Below are 15232 nucleotides of genomic sequence, written 5' to 3' on the forward strand. Positions count from 1 at the left end.
ACTTAGCCAACCTCCTTCGTCCAGAGCACTCTGCCAGGTTCTGTGGGGCATAGCAGATGAGCTAAGACGTGGCTCATCCCTTCAAAGGCTTGGAGTCCACTGATATTCAAGGGACAGGACATTTTAAAATTTGAGTGAGACAACCAATGGCTGTCAGTGGGGAGTCTCTCATTTGCAAGACATAGAAAACCCAACTCAGACCAGCTAAAGCAAAAAGAGACTTAATTGACTTTTGGCCCAGCATGAGTTGGGGCTCAGATGGTGTCCCTGATGCTCCTGCCTGAGCTGGACTGTCTTCTTTGTCGAGCTGGTTCCCCTGGTGGCAAGGCAGCATCTCAGAAGAGATGGAACCCCCAGTAAACGCGCGTTGCCTTTTATTGCTCTGACCAAGCCACGTGGCCATCTCTGAGCTAACCCCTGCACTCAGACGGTGGGATACCTTGGGGCACCTGGGTGGCTCAGTGGGTTAAAGCCTCTATCTTCTGCTTGGGTCATGATCCCTGGGTCCTGGGATCAAGCACGCATCCGGTTCTCTACTTAGCAGGGAGCCTGCTTCCTCCTCTCTCTCTCTCTGCCTGCTTGTGATCTCTGTCTGTCAAATAAATAAATAAATAAAATCTTAAAAAAAAAAAAAAAGCAGGTGAGATACCTTGATTGTGTTAGCCTCTGTTCTATCTAGAGCCTGGGGGGATGGCACCGGCTTGATACAAAACACCTTGGTCGAGAGTGGGGGACGGGTGGATCTCTCAAAGCCAGACAGGGCACTAAAACCGTAAGAATGGTGCCTACAGGCTGGCTAGCCCAAGAATCTACCATGCTTCCTTGAAGGGATGATAATAGGGGTGTGTCTCCAAGTTCCATGCCAGGATTGAGCTGTAAGTATTAGATTTGGGAATTATCTATATTTTGAGTCTTGAAGAAAGTAGAGTGTAGACATAAGAGCAGGCACTCCGGGGGATAACTGACCTGGTTTAGAGTCTTGGCTCTGTTCCAGCTGGGTCATCTCCTACCTGCTCTAAGTCTCCGATTTCCTTATCAGAAAAATGGGGACAGCATGGGTCTTTTATCATCGGGTTTTTATAAAAATTCATTGAGAGATTCCATGTAAAATGTGCAGTTCGTCCTGGTTATTTTTTGTTGTTTTTCATAAATTCACCCCGTGGGACCACCTCTACATTTTTGTTAGATCCCCAAATAGCTGGTATCATAAAGACACTATTGAATCAGTGTTTGGGAGAAGAACGAGGAAAAAAAAAATTAAAGCTGAACATCTTGTTTGTAAGGTTGGGATTGGTGAATTAACTGGAAAAAAAAAATCTTGGCAGAGATACAGGCCACACCAGAGCAGCCGCCACTGGTGGAGCAATGGAGATGCAGTCCTATTACGAGAAGCTGTTGGGGGAACTGAATGAACAGCGCAAGCGGGACTTTTTCTGTGACTGCAGCATCATTGTGGAAGGGCGGATCTTCAAGGCCCACAGGAACATTCTGTTCGCCAACAGCGGCTACTTCCGAGCCCTGCTCATTCACTACATTCAGGACAGCGGGCGGCCCAGCACGGCGTCCCTGGACATTGTCACCTCCGACGCTTTCTCCACGATCTTAGACTTCCTGTACTCTGGCAAGCTGGATCTGTGCGGGGAGAACGTGATCGAAGTGATGTCGGCTGCCAGCTACCTGCAGATGAATGACGTGGTGAACTTCTGCAAGACGTACATCAGGTCGTCTCTCGATATCTGCCGGAAGATGGAGAAGGAGGTGGCGGTGGCAGCAGCGGCGGCCACGGGGGCTCATCAGGGTGATGGTGGAAGCCCCAGTTCAGGCAGGGAAGGGACCTCCTGCGATGCCAAGAGCTTGGGCTCCTCCGCAGCCGAGGGAGAGGAGAGCGTGGGCTGTCTGAGAGAGTCCCCTTGCAGCGACTGCAGAGGCGGCCACCGGCTGGGACTGGTGGTGAAGGACAGCCAGGGCAGTGGCCCCGCTGACTGTGACCTCTCTATTCTGCCCAAACAGATAGAGCCCAAGGTGGAGTTTGATGCAGACGAGGTGGAGGCAGAGGGCGGTGAGCCGCTGCCGCCCTATGCTGCCCCGCTCGGCCTGGCCCACATGGACGAGGCTCTGCCCGGTGGCCAGGCCATGGACTTGGCTTACGGTAACTACCACGTGAAGCAGTTCCTGGAGGCACTCCTGCGCAACAGTGTGGTCCCCAGCAAAGACGAGCCAGACCATCCCTTTTCTCGGAGTTTGGAGGGAAGACCGGATGGTGCACCAGGAGCCGTTAGTTCCATGATGGATGTCCACATGGACTGGTATGGGGAGGATTCAGGTGAGCTCCATGAGCATTCAGCATCTCTGCTGGTCCTTCAGCACGTGCACCTGGGCCTCGTCAGCTCCTAGCATCATGATCATTGTCATTGTCACTGCCATCATAGTCTCCATCATCACCACATGATTACTGCCACATTATCCCTACCCCCACCAAGAGGCATTCATTGAGCACCTGCTGTATGCAGGGCATTGGCTCTTCCTCCGTGGTAGTATTTTACCTCTACAAGAGCGTAAGCATGCTGAGGGCACTCTGAAGACGTGGAAAGAACCTACAGTCTTCTGCTAATCAGCAGGGGGACTTGGGTCAAATCAGTCAATCTCTTTGGAGCTGTTTTATTTAGGAGGTAATCATCCCTGCCTTGCCTTTCTCACAGGGTTGAGGACCGAATGAGAAGGTTCTCAGCATTTTTTCTCATGTATGATCACATGTTCCAGACAGGTAAGATACTGATACTTCTGTGTCGCCATGGTGCCTGGCACACAGTCGACAGGCACTTAAGTGTGTCATGGTCAATGGTGCTGTCTACCTGAGAATATCTAAAATGCGTTGGTATTTGGCTTTATGTGAATAAGTTTCTTATATCTTTTGGTAGGCTTTAAAAATAATAGTAATAACTTGTTATTAATATATTTATATTATAATTAATAACAATCAATATACTGATACTTATAATAATCTTTTACTTATTAATGTTGATATCTCCAAAGACATCATCAACATTAAACTAGCTTTTATATCAAATATTTTCCTTTGGTAGGCTTTTGTGTTTTAAGAGTACTTGCTTGTCTCCCTGAACAACTCTGAGAGATGAGTTGACGTGACAAACTCCTCTTAACAGGCGGGGTAATTGTTGCAAAATGTCTGGTAGAAGATTGAAATAGACTTGGCTGCCACCTTACTGATGAAAGTACCCTATAGCTTCCAGAACCTCAAGCCAAGAAATTAATGAATCCCAATTTAAATTCACTCTTCAATACTGAACAGTGAAAGCATTTTAGATAAAGGAGATCAGCCACTTTCATTCGTTACTAAATGGTTATCTCGAGATGTTTAATTTCATTTTTTAAAGCAAGAACACTCTGTATGTCTGATTAAAGCTAGGCTTGAAAACTCGAAAATACTGTTTCCGAGCCTCAAGGACACTGGCTTAACCAGCATTAGAAGGTAGTGGCTGTTTTCATGAACACGCTGTAGGAACAGCTTGACATCTCATTTCCGTGCAGAATAGCACTTCGCAGACAGTGACCATCCTTTCACATCCACTAGTTTGGCAGAAGAGTTGGGAAACTGAGACCCATGAGGGTTTGGGGGAATTTCCTAAGACTGCAGAGCTGCTAAGTGGCAGAGCTAAAGCGAGAAACCTGGGCTGGCTCATTTAATTCAGACAAACCGTGCAGACAGCACAAATGCAGACAGAGGATTTCAGTGCCATGATTTTATCTTTCAGCCCCTCTGCCTATAAGCACAAACATCAAAAAAGAATAATGTAGTCATATGCCCTTGTCATTTAAGTCCAGTCGATCAGTCTATAAAGTCAGGTTTCCAACTAGAAGGTGCTGTGGTCAAGGCAGCCACCCTGGCCCCTGGCCATGTCGTTGTCTGCCAAGTTTTGATCCCATTCATATGGTTCCTGGGCAAATGTATTCCAAATGTCAAGGCACAGAGTAGGACTGATGTGTTCAGTCATTCATTTATTTGCTTAGATATTTAAGGACCTCTTTGTAAAGATACAAAGGTAAGTCAGAGACAGATTCAGCCCTCAAAGTGCTGGTGGTGTCTTTGAGGAGGTAAGATATGTGTCATTGGCATCACGTGATAGGGAGACACTAGGGCTGGAAGGCGGATGGAGGTGTGACTTTCACAGTAGTCCAAAAGCCAGAGAACTGGCTTCTGCCTGGGAGATCAGGGAGGCATTATGAAAGTGGCATCTGAGGCTAAGGAGAGGAGAGAAATTGATTGGATTGATTATTGGGTTCAATTATGGAACACCTTAAATGCTAAGAGGTGAGGTTTTGTCTGTAGGCACAGGGGAATTTTTTGGTAGTTACTGAGCTTGGGGGTGTGCAGGTCCTGTGCTTGGGGGAGATTAATTTAGCCTCAGCACCAGATGGTATGGAAATGGGAGTCGAGGGCAGGGAGACAGTCAGGCGGGTGTTGTGATCATTCCATACCCATACCTCTAGGTCCAGCCATCTTGTTGCAAATGACAAGATCTCATCCTTTTTTATGTCTGAGGAATATTCCACTGTGTGTGTGTGTGTGTATGTGTGCACTTTCTAAAATCACAATTTCTTTTTTTTCTAAAATGAATTTATTTATTTATTTATTTATAATTTTTTTTATTTTATAAACATATAATATATTTTTATCCCCAGGAGTACAGGTCTGTGAATCGCCAGGTTTACACACTTCACAGCACTCACCAAAGCACATATCCTCCCCAATGTCCATAACCCCACCCCCCTTCTCCCAAGCCCCCTCCCCCCAGCAACTCTCAGTTTGTTTTGTGAGATTAAGAGTCACTTACGGTTTGTCTCCCTCCCAATTCCGTCTTGTTTCATTTATTCTTCTCCTAAAATCACAATTTCTTTATCCATCCAACTATCAATAGACACAGGCTGCTTCCATATCTTAGCTATTGTAAATCATGCTGCAATAAACATAGGGGCTCATATATCTTTTCAAGGTAGTATTTTTGTGTTCTTTGGGTAAATTCCCCATAGTGGGATTGGAAAGACCTACATACTGTTTTCCACAGTGGCTGTGCCACTTTGCATTCCCACCGGCCATGCACAAGTGTTCCTTTTTCTTCACATGCTTGCCAACACTTGTTAGTTCTTTTTGATTCTAGTCATTCTGACAGGTGTGAGATGGTAGCTTACTGTGGTGTTGATTTGTATTTTCCTGATGATAAGTGATGTTAAGCATCTTTTCCTATGTCTGATGGCCATTCTGTATGTCCTCTTTGGAAGAGTGTCTAGTCAAATCCTTTGCCTATTTTTTAATCAGATTGGTTTTTATTTTTATTTTTTTAATTTTTTTAAAAGATTTTATTTATTTATTTGACAGACAGAGATCACAAGTAGGCAGAGAGGCACGCAGAGAGGGGGGGGGAAACAGGCTCCCTGCTGAGCAGAGAGCCCGATGCAGGGGTCGATCCCAGGACCCTGAGATCATGACCTGATTCAAAGGCAGAGGCTTTAACCCACTGAGCCACCCAGGCGCCCAAGAGGTGCTATCTTATTTAGTGTTGACAAGGAAAGCCTTTCTAACAAGTTGCCTTTGAGAAGAAACTGCAAGGGAGGGGGAGAGCAAACTGCAAGGCAAATCGGAGAGAAGAACAGTCTAGGCGAGGGAAGAGCAAGGTGCAAAGGCCCAGGAGCAGGTCACAGTTGGCAAGTGAACGAGAGGAATCGCAGGGTGCTGCTGGGACTGGAGTGGAGTGGGCAAGGCAGAGAGTGCCAGGGGATGAGGTCAGACCATGTGGGCTCCTAAAGTCCAGGAGAAGGCCTTTGGGTCTTCCTCTGAGCAGGGACAACACTAGAGAGTCTCAGCTGAGAGTGACTTGAAGTGCCATATCGTAAAAGGATTGCTGTGGGTAGTGTATGTCATAATCTCCAAAGTGGTCTTCTTGGCCAGGACTGTACTACCTCTCAAGGTCGAACAGGCCAGATTTCCTAATGGCTTGTATGAGTGGTATGAGAAAAAGAGAAGTTAAGGGTGATCCTCCGGTCTGTAGCTTGAGCAGTTGATTTAAACATGTTATGTTTGCGATGCCTCTTGGATCTCCAAGGGGAGATGTTCACTAAGCAGTTGTTCCTGTCTGCTTGGGGTTTCAGGGGTGGGGGGGAATCACAGCTGAGCTATACATTTGGGAGTCATTAATGGGCCCATGGAATTTGAAACCTATAGATCCCATGAACTTATGGGTGTAGAAGGAGAAGGTAAGAGATTTACGCACTGTGCCCTGGGATACTCCAACATGTAGAGGTCAGAAAAATAGGGCCCCGTCAAGGAGATGGGGAGGGGGCAGGCAGGGAGGTAGGAGGAGAATGGAGAGTGATGGGTGTGCCCGGAGGAGAAAGTGTTTCAGGGAGAAAGGAGACATCAGCTATGTCCAGGTCTGCATGGAGGCAGAGAGAGAACTGATCACTGGGAAGTTCATTGGCAGGCTTGACCAGAGTAGTGTCGATGAAGAGGGGGGCAAGAGACCAAAGGGCTTGAAACAGAGCTGGGGAAGTAGAGGTGAAGAAAGTGAGTATTGATGCTTCTTTCAAGCGGTTTTGTTGGGAAGGGGACAGAGAAGTGCACCAGCAGCTGAAGGGGCATGTGAGGTCGAGGTTTTTATGAAGGTGGAGCTTCTAAAAGCCTATTTGTTTAGTGAAGGGAACGATCCAGGAAAGGAAGGTAACTGATGGTGGGAGAGAGGGACATTTGATAGAGTGCGGGCCGGCGGGGTCCCTGTCCAGTGGTGAGGATGGTCACGAAGAGGGACGGTTGAATCATAGGAACAGGAGTGGAAGCAGACCTTATGTGTTTGGGGGTGGAGGGGAGGGCTTGGGGGTGGCTGGGAGCATGTAGAGGTTCTCTTCTGATTGCTTCTCATCAGTTAGAAGCAAAGTTCGGGGCGCCTCTAGTGTGGCTCAAATGGTTAAGTGTCAGTTTTTAGCTCAGGTCATGATCTCGGGGTCTTGGGATCGAGGCCCACGTCAGGCTCCCTGCTCAGTGGGGAGTCTGCTTCTTCCTCTCCTTCTGTATCTCCCCTTTGATAGTGCTCTCTCTCTTTCTCTCTGTCTCTCAAATGAATACATTAAATCTTAAAAAGAAGCAGAAGCAGTAGCAGCAGTAAGGACAGTGGCTGAAAGGGAGGAGGGGACAGTGAGGGGGCGGAGACCTGAGCAGAGGGAGGGTGTGGAATAGTCCCCGAGGAGAGTGGGAGAGAGTGAGCCAGGGGAATATTTAGGGTGCTTGGGCAGAACCAAGGGCTCTGATATTGGTGCTCAGAGGGTGACGGTTAGATGGATTCAAAGCGAGACCAGAACACACAGTTGTGTATATTTCACCGGTGTTGTTAACTTGCCTTGTTTCAGGTATGGAATGGGCATAGACTTGTATTTAACCAGAATTTAGGTTTAACCAGGTGAATACAGACAGAGGGAGAGAGAGGACCCAGGCAGTTAAGGGTGGGTGTGAAGGAGTGATTTCAGTGATGGACTGTGGGCACTGTACTGGGGAAGGAGAGGCATAAGGCCCTAAGGAGGGGAAGGACGGTAAAATGGTGGCAGAGTCTATTGGCTTGGCCTCAGCTGAGAAGGGGCACTTAGGGGGTGAGCTGGAAACCTATGAAATAGGAATTGGAAAGTGGGGTGCTTGATATGTGGCCTATGGAGCAAATGCAGCTATTGGAAATATCTGGGTAGGGGGCCATGATTCTCCCTCTCAGCTACACACTAGTCAGAGGGCTTTAAAAATCTAATGGTTGGGTAGAGATTGGACATCAGTTTGTTTTCTGGCCTTTTTTTAAAAGTTTCCCAGGTGATTCTCTCTCTCTCTCTCTTTTTTTTTTTTTTTAAGATTTTATTTATTTGACAGACAGAGATCACAAGTAGGCAGAGAGGCAGGCAGAGAGAGGCAGGAGGAAGCAGGCTCCCCGCTGAGCAGAGAGCCCAATTTGGTGCTCAATCCCAGGACCCTGGGATCATGACCTGAGCTGAAGGCAGAGGCTTTAACCCACTGAGCCACCCAGGCACTCCACTTCTTCTTTTTTTTTTTTTAAGATTTTATTTATTTATTTGACAGAGCGAGAGAGGGAACACAAGCAGAGAGAGTGGGAGAGAGAAAAGTAGGCTTTCCAATGAGCAGGGAGCCCAATGCGGGGCTCAGTCCCAGACCCTGGGAGTATGACCTGAGCTGAAGGCAGATGCTTAACGACTGATCCACCCAGGCTCCCCCAGATCAATAGACTTAATACAAATTCCGGTTGAAATTGTGCATCACAGCACACATCTGCACATGCCTGGAACTCTTCTTAGGCCCTCTTGTCCTAGAATGTATACATCCTGATCCAGGGGTCTGGCTTATCATAACAGAGGGTTCCAAACTTTTAAGGCTCATGAAATCAATTCAGGAGATCAGTGTTGGTCAGGCTGCTACAGCAGAATGCCACAGACTGAGTGGCTTAAAGAACAGAGATTTATTTTCTCACATTTCTGGAGTCTCAGTCCAAGATCAAGGTGCCGGTAGGGTTGTTTTCTTCCTGGCTTGCGAACGACTACCTTCTTGCTGGTCCTCATATGGCCTTTTCCGCTGTGCATGAACAGAGAGAGAATGAGATCTCTGGTGTCTCTTCCTCAAATTATAAGGACACCAGTCCTATCAGATTAGGGATCCACCCTCAAGACCTCATTGAACCTTAACTACCTCCCTATCTCCAAATATAGTCACCCTGGAGGTTAGGGCTTCAATGTATGAATTTGGGGGGATGCAACTCCATGCATAACAGGGTCTCCATCAGCACTGCCTGCAAATGAAAACAGAGACTATAGACACTGTCAGAATGAGGGTTATTTTGGGAATTTTCTGGCTATCCACTTGAAGACATGTGACTCCTGAGGTTGTAATGTGTCTCTAACTATGAGCCACAGAGAAGTTTGAAAGCCGCATGTCATTCCTTGCAACCTTGTATCAGAATCCCACTTTGCCCTCTGGCTGACTGGCAGCCAGACAAAGACTTGGATTTTGTAGTGTCTTGCTGTGAGCTAGTGGTAAAGGTGATGTCCTCTGCCTGGATCCGGGCTGGCGAAATTCCCCAGGTCCCGATCACGCAGTGTCACTGATGCTTACAACCCATTTGGTTCCCCAGGTGACGTGCTGGTGGTCCCCATCAAGCTTCACAAGTGTCCTTTCTGCCCTTACACCGCCAAACAGAAGGGCATCCTTAAGCGGCACATCCGCTCGCACACAGGTGAGCGGCCCTACCCCTGTGAGACCTGTGGCAAGAGGTTCACGCGACAGGAGCACCTGCGGAGTCACGCCCTGAGCGTAAGTGTCTGGGCTGGAAAATCTCTTGTGGTGGGTGGGGCGAGGGCTCCTGAGATTTGCCTAAGGTGAGGGTGAACCAGCCTGCCCATTACTTCTCCATCCACTGGAGTATTTTCAGAGAACTTTAAACATGTGTTTCTACTTAATTAAAGCTGGGTTGGTGGCGCTTAGAGAAAGTTAAAGCTTATATAAGAGACTAGTTTTCTTAGACTCAAAAAGAGTTTTTGTTTGTTTGTTTTTGGTGTTATTTATCAGAGAGAGAAAGGGCGAGAGAACACAAGCAGGGGGAGCTGCAGAAAGAGAGGGAGCTCCCCACTGAGCAGGGAGCCTGATGCGGGGTTCGATTCAAGAACCCTGGGAACCGTGGGATCATGACCTGAGCCGAAGGCAGCCACTGAACTGACTGAGCCACCCAGGCACCCTGACTCAAGAAAGTTTAGATCCTGGTCAGGGATGGTTGTCATAAGGCAGAGAACAGTAGGCATGGACAGGGGACTGTGGTCTGTTCTCACCACTGTGATGCCAAAGGCGAGAAAAGCACACCTTCAATTTTCCACCCAATGTGGTTCCTGTGTATGGAGAAAGCACGTGCTGCCATTTCTAAACTACCTGTGGGCGGCAAAGAGGACTCCAGACCCAGGGGACCTCTCCTCCCACTGGCTGCCTCCTGGCCTCCTGTCTCCCATGTGAGTGGTTAATTCCCACCAGCTAAAAGGCAGTCGGGCCATTTAGGAAGGTGTTATATTTAAGATCATCTTTGAGCAAGGCAATCAGTCTTTGGAAGATCAAACATAAAAAAGGTTTGGACTTCAGAGATCACTATCAAGAATGTGAGAACCCATAGAATGTGAGAAAATACTAGTGAATCCTTTATCTGCTAAGGATCTAGTAACCACAATATATAAATAACTCTTCCAGTTCAACAATAAGAGACAAATTACCAAATTAAACAACAGATATGAATAGACATTTCTCCAAAGAAGATACACAAATGTTCAGTAAGAACATGAAAAGATGCTCAATATCACTAATCATTAGGAAAATGCAGGTCAAAGCCACAGTGAGCTACCACTTCAAACACACTACTGTTGTTATCATTGAAGAGCAGGTAATAAAATGTTGGCAAGGAGGTAGAGGAACTGGAACGCTCATACACTGCTGGTGGGAATATAGAATGGCGCAGCCACTGTGGGAAACAATTTGGTGGGTCTTCAGAGTTAAGCATAAAATTTCCGTAGGTCCCAGCAATTCTATGTCTAAGTGTATACCCAAGAGAACCGAAAACGTACATTCGCACAAACATGTACCTGCACACAAAGGTTCATAGCAGCATTATTCCTAGTAGCCAAAAAGTGGAAATAACCCAAGAGTCATCAACTGAGGCATGAGTCAACGAAGTGTGGTCTGTCCCTGCAATGGACCCTTACTCAGCCGTAACATGGGATGACGTTCTGATTCGTGCTACAACAGGGATGGGCCTTAAAAGCATCAAGGCTTTAAGCATTTATTAATAATTAATAATAATTAAGCATTTTGGGGTGCCTGGATGGCTCAGTGGGTTAAAGACTCTGCCTTTGGCTCAGGTCATGATCTCAGGGTCCTGGGATCGAACCCCACATCAGGCTCTCTGCTCAGTGATGAGCCTGCTTCCCCCTCCCTCTCTCTCTCTCTGTTTACCTGTAATCTCTGTCTGTCAAATGAATAAATAAAATCTTTAAAAAAATAATTAAGCATTTCTACATGAAAGAAATTGGTCACAAAAGGCCACATCTTATATGAGTTCCTTGATATGAGATACATAAGATGGGCAGGCCCATGGAGATAGAGTAGATCAGTGGTTACCAGGGGCCCAGAGGATGTTGGACGGGAGGGGGTGGCAGTAAATAGATACCTACTTTCTTTCTGGGGTGATGAAAATGTTCTGGAATTAGATGGTGGGGATAGTTGCACAATCTTGTGAATATACTAAAAACCACTGAATTGTATGCATTTCAAAGGTGGTATGTGAGTTGTAGTTTGGAAAGAATCCAGATTTAAGGTAAGTCCAAGGTTTTTGACTGTTTCCACTCTCAGGGCTGGCCCCAACCACACCCATCTGAGAGCGGGCTTTTCCCATAGCTTCAAGTTTTTAATTCTCCTCCCGCCCAAATTATTTCTCCAGTCTGTCTTGGCAGAGTAGGTTCCTGGTGCCCCAAGGATAGTTCACTGGTTGGAATCCTTATTCCCTCTATCTTTCTCTGTTATACAAGGTCCAGTCTACTGCAGCCTAAAGAGGTGGTATTCAAAGGCCCTGTCAGGTACGAAGGTCATGGACATGCTCAGGTTGGGTAAGGTTGGAGGATTAGTGTAGAAAGCCCAGGAGACCCCCTGGAAGGCAGGAACATTGGCTAGGATGTAGGGCAGCTCCAGAGAGCTTGGTGTTGAGTTATTGGCCTTTGTCCTCCATCATTTCTCTGTCTTTACCTCGTGTGTGCGTCCTGCATCCAGAACTCTCCACAGGAGAGGCTTTGGTTCACAGACTCCCTCTAGGCTGGAGCTCCTGAAGAGCGCAGGCTATATGGAGGGGATCCTGGAGCTGCTGCCCTAAGGAGGGACTGCGTGGGGTAGGAGATCAGGTTCTTTTTTCTAGCTTGCAAAGTGCTTCTCGTAAGCAAGGAGTGCATTTCTCAAAGAAGAGGTAAGGACAGAGCGCCTGCCACATTTGGAGAAGAGGCCATCCAGCAAGTCTGCCTTCCTAATAACTAGACAATCGCGGGTACATAAAACCCACGCCTAAAATTCACACCCGTTCCCTGAATGCCCTTTCTATGCTAGGCATAGGGTTATAGTAACGAATGTGACAGAGAACATGAATGAGAACAGTCTCTGTCTTCTTGGAGCTTATAGTCTAGGAAATTTACTAACCATTTATTAGAAATTCAACAAAGGGGGGCACCTGGGTGGCTCAGTCGGTTAAGTGACCGGCTCTTGGTTCTGCTCAGGTCATGATCTCAGGGTTGTGGGGCCCTGTGCTCAGTACAGAGTGTGCTTGAGATTCTCCCTCTCCCTCTGCCCCTCTCTCTGCTCACTCTCTCTAAATACATAAATAAAATCTAAAAAAAAAAAAAAAAGTCAACAAAGGAAGAAGGATAAGGGAGAATATATATCTGGGCACCTAACCTGGCCCAGAGCATCAGGGAAGACTTTCTTCTAAAGCATACCTAGAAGGGCAAGTCTTGGCAAAGAGGAGGTGGGCAGGGTCCTCGCATGTCTGAGGGCCCCGGGGCAGAAGTGCCTGGGTGAGGCAGAGGTTGTGGCCGAGAGAGCGAGGTGGAGAGCGCTTACCGGCTGCGTGTGTGATTGTAGGTGCACAGATCCAACCGTCCGATCATCTGCAAGGGTTGCAGAAGAACCTTCACAAGTCACCTGTCCCAGGGACTGCGGCGCTTCGGGCTGTGTGACAGCTGCACCTGCGTTACCGACACACATGACGAGGATGACGATCTGATGCCCATCAACCTTAGCCTGGTGGAGGCTTCGTCCGAAAGCCAAGAAAAGAGTGACCCGGACAATGACTGGCCCATCTATGTGGAGTCTGGTGAGGAAAATGACCCCGCCGGAGAGGATTCTGATGACAGACGGCGGATTCGGTCCTGCTTGTCCGATCGAGAGACACTTACGTAGCAGTCCGTTTCGGTGGGGAAGAGGTTTTAGAATTTGTTTTTGCTCGTTCTGCATTCGGAAGCTGCCATCTGTCCAATTTTGTGGAGCCCCAAGAGGAACCTTTTTTTTTTTTTTCCACTGTTCCTCTACATGCATTTTTGTTAGATTACATAAGAAGATTGGACCTTGTGAATCGAGGGACCAATGACTTCTTCGTGGAGTGCTCTTGGTTTTGGAGGGCTTTGCTGAGTTAATTCTGAGAGAGGCAAGGCTGGCCCCGAGGTTCCCCATTCTTCCTGTCGTGCACCCAAACTTTGGTTAGGAGAGAGAGAAGAAAATCTCCATGCTTGTTTTCATATTGTCTCACTCGTCTACATGCCTTTCTTGTCGGTCTTTTTCTCTGTAAAGGTGAGTGAGAATAGCTCAAGTCGAGTCTCTCTTTTGCCAAGTCTTTCCTAATGGATCCCATAGTTTAGTTTTCTGGTGAAGGTTTAAAGAGAAAGCTTCATGACATAAGGCAGGCAGGGCTGTTTGGCTACGTGATTGTAAAGGTACTTTCTAACTGTAAGGCTGCAATTTTAATGACTGAAAGTATGTATGTGCACACAAACATGGAAATGGACGAAGAGGTTCCCGGGATGCTCTGACTTGCCCAGCTAAATTAAATTTGAAGTTAGCCCCTGGAAAGGGAACCTGTGAGCCTGGCTTCCCTGTCTGGTTTGGTATTTGACAATCCTACACACACAGATCACCTGTCTTGTGATCATAAAACAAGTCCTTTGAGTGAAATTCAAAATACTCCTGCTTTCCCCAGCCATTGTCCAGAGTTGCTGTTGTATAATGTGGAAAGGTAGCTGCTGCTCAGAGTCTCCTGCTTTGATTATGACTAGAACTTTAATTGGAGGGAAAGTGCAAGCCTATATAAACAAGTTGAATTTCCAAATTGTTTACCTTTTGAAAGCACATCTGGAGGGAAAGAGAAGGTTGGTAGAAGAACAGGTTTTAAAAAATTTTATTTTTATTTATTTATTTGATAGAGAGAGATCACAAGTAGGCAGAGAGAGGAGGAAGCAGGCTGCCTGCCAAGCAGAGAGCCTGATGCAGGACTTGATCCCAGGATCCTGAGATCATGACCTGAGCCAAAGGCAGAGGCTTAACCCACTGAGCCACCCCAGGTGCCCCAAAGAACAGGTTTTTAAAACTATTCTGCTTTTCACCCACTTTGCAGCCATGTGGTTATTCTAACAGGAGAGGCTATCCATCTTTAAAAGGCTGAAGAACAGGAAATATTAGGGATGAAGGATGTTTAACGCACTTTCATAATTTTGTCTTATGTTAAAGTATCCAAAATGGACTTTTTTTTTTTAAAGATTTTACATATTCATTTGACAGAGAGAGAGAGAGTGAGAGAGGGAACACAAGCAGGGGGAGTGGCAGAGGGAGAAGCAGGCTTCCCACTGAGCAGGGAGCCTGATGCAGGGCTCCATCCCAGGACCCTGGGATCATGACCTGAGCCGAAGGCAGTTGCTTAACAACTGAGCCACCCAGGTACTCCTCCAAAATGGACTTCAAAGGAAATTGCTTTTTCTTCCTTTAAGTAGAGTTATGTCTCAAAAGTTGGTAAAACCACCTTTCTTTCTGCCTCCTGAACAAAAAAGCCAATAAAAAAGTTATAAATTGGCTTGGGAGTGTAAGTTATTGAAGAGTTCAAAAGGTGCAAAAAAAAAAGTGCTTAAACCAAACTTCTCAACAGAAGTGAGAATTCAGAATAGTGTTACTCAAACTGTGACCCCCAGACAGCTGGCCTGTGCATTCTTTGATGCCAACCCACACAGTAGGATCACATGCTGGCCTGCAGTAGGTTAGAAATTTTTAAAATGGTCTTTTGCCAAAGATAATTTGAGAATTATTGTTCTAGATCAAGAGTAACAAACTGGAAATTATCAAGGACCAGAAACACTTTCATTCCTGAGATGGAAATATTAGCTATTCTTTTCAAGGAGGGATCTTAGCAAAAGGGAAATCTAACTGGTTGTGTAGAAGGTGTACTTTGCAAGGAATTATATTTGATATGTTCACTCTGTTTAAATTATTTCTAGTGGTTTTTAAAATTTTTATTTTTATTATTTTTTAAAAGATTTTATTTATTTATTTGACAGACAGAGATCACAAGTAGGCAGAGAGGCAGGCACAGAGAGAGGAGGAAGCAGGCTTCTTGTTGAG

At 46.5% G+C, this 15232-nt stretch overlaps 1 protein-coding gene across 1 annotated transcript; it reads left to right on the forward strand.

Moving 5' to 3' along the window:
* The first annotated feature begins 1315 nt into the window (after positions 1–1315).
* ZBTB8B (zinc finger and BTB domain containing 8B) lies at positions 1316–13108 on the forward strand. The gene is made up of 3 exons (XM_044236354.1): positions 1316–2323; positions 9189–9367; positions 12713–13108. The coding sequence occupies exons 1-3, from the start codon at positions 1366–1368 to the stop codon at positions 13028–13030; spliced, it is 1455 nt and encodes a 484-aa protein (XP_044092289.1). The 5' UTR covers positions 1316–1365; the 3' UTR covers positions 13031–13108.
* Positions 13109–15232: the final 2124 nt, after the last annotated feature.

The sequence above is a fragment of the Neovison vison genome, chromosome 2 (assembly GCF_020171115.1).
Source record: "Neovison vison isolate M4711 chromosome 2, ASM_NN_V1, whole genome shotgun sequence".
Classification (NCBI taxonomy): Eukaryota; Metazoa; Chordata; class Mammalia; order Carnivora; family Mustelidae; genus Neogale; species Neogale vison.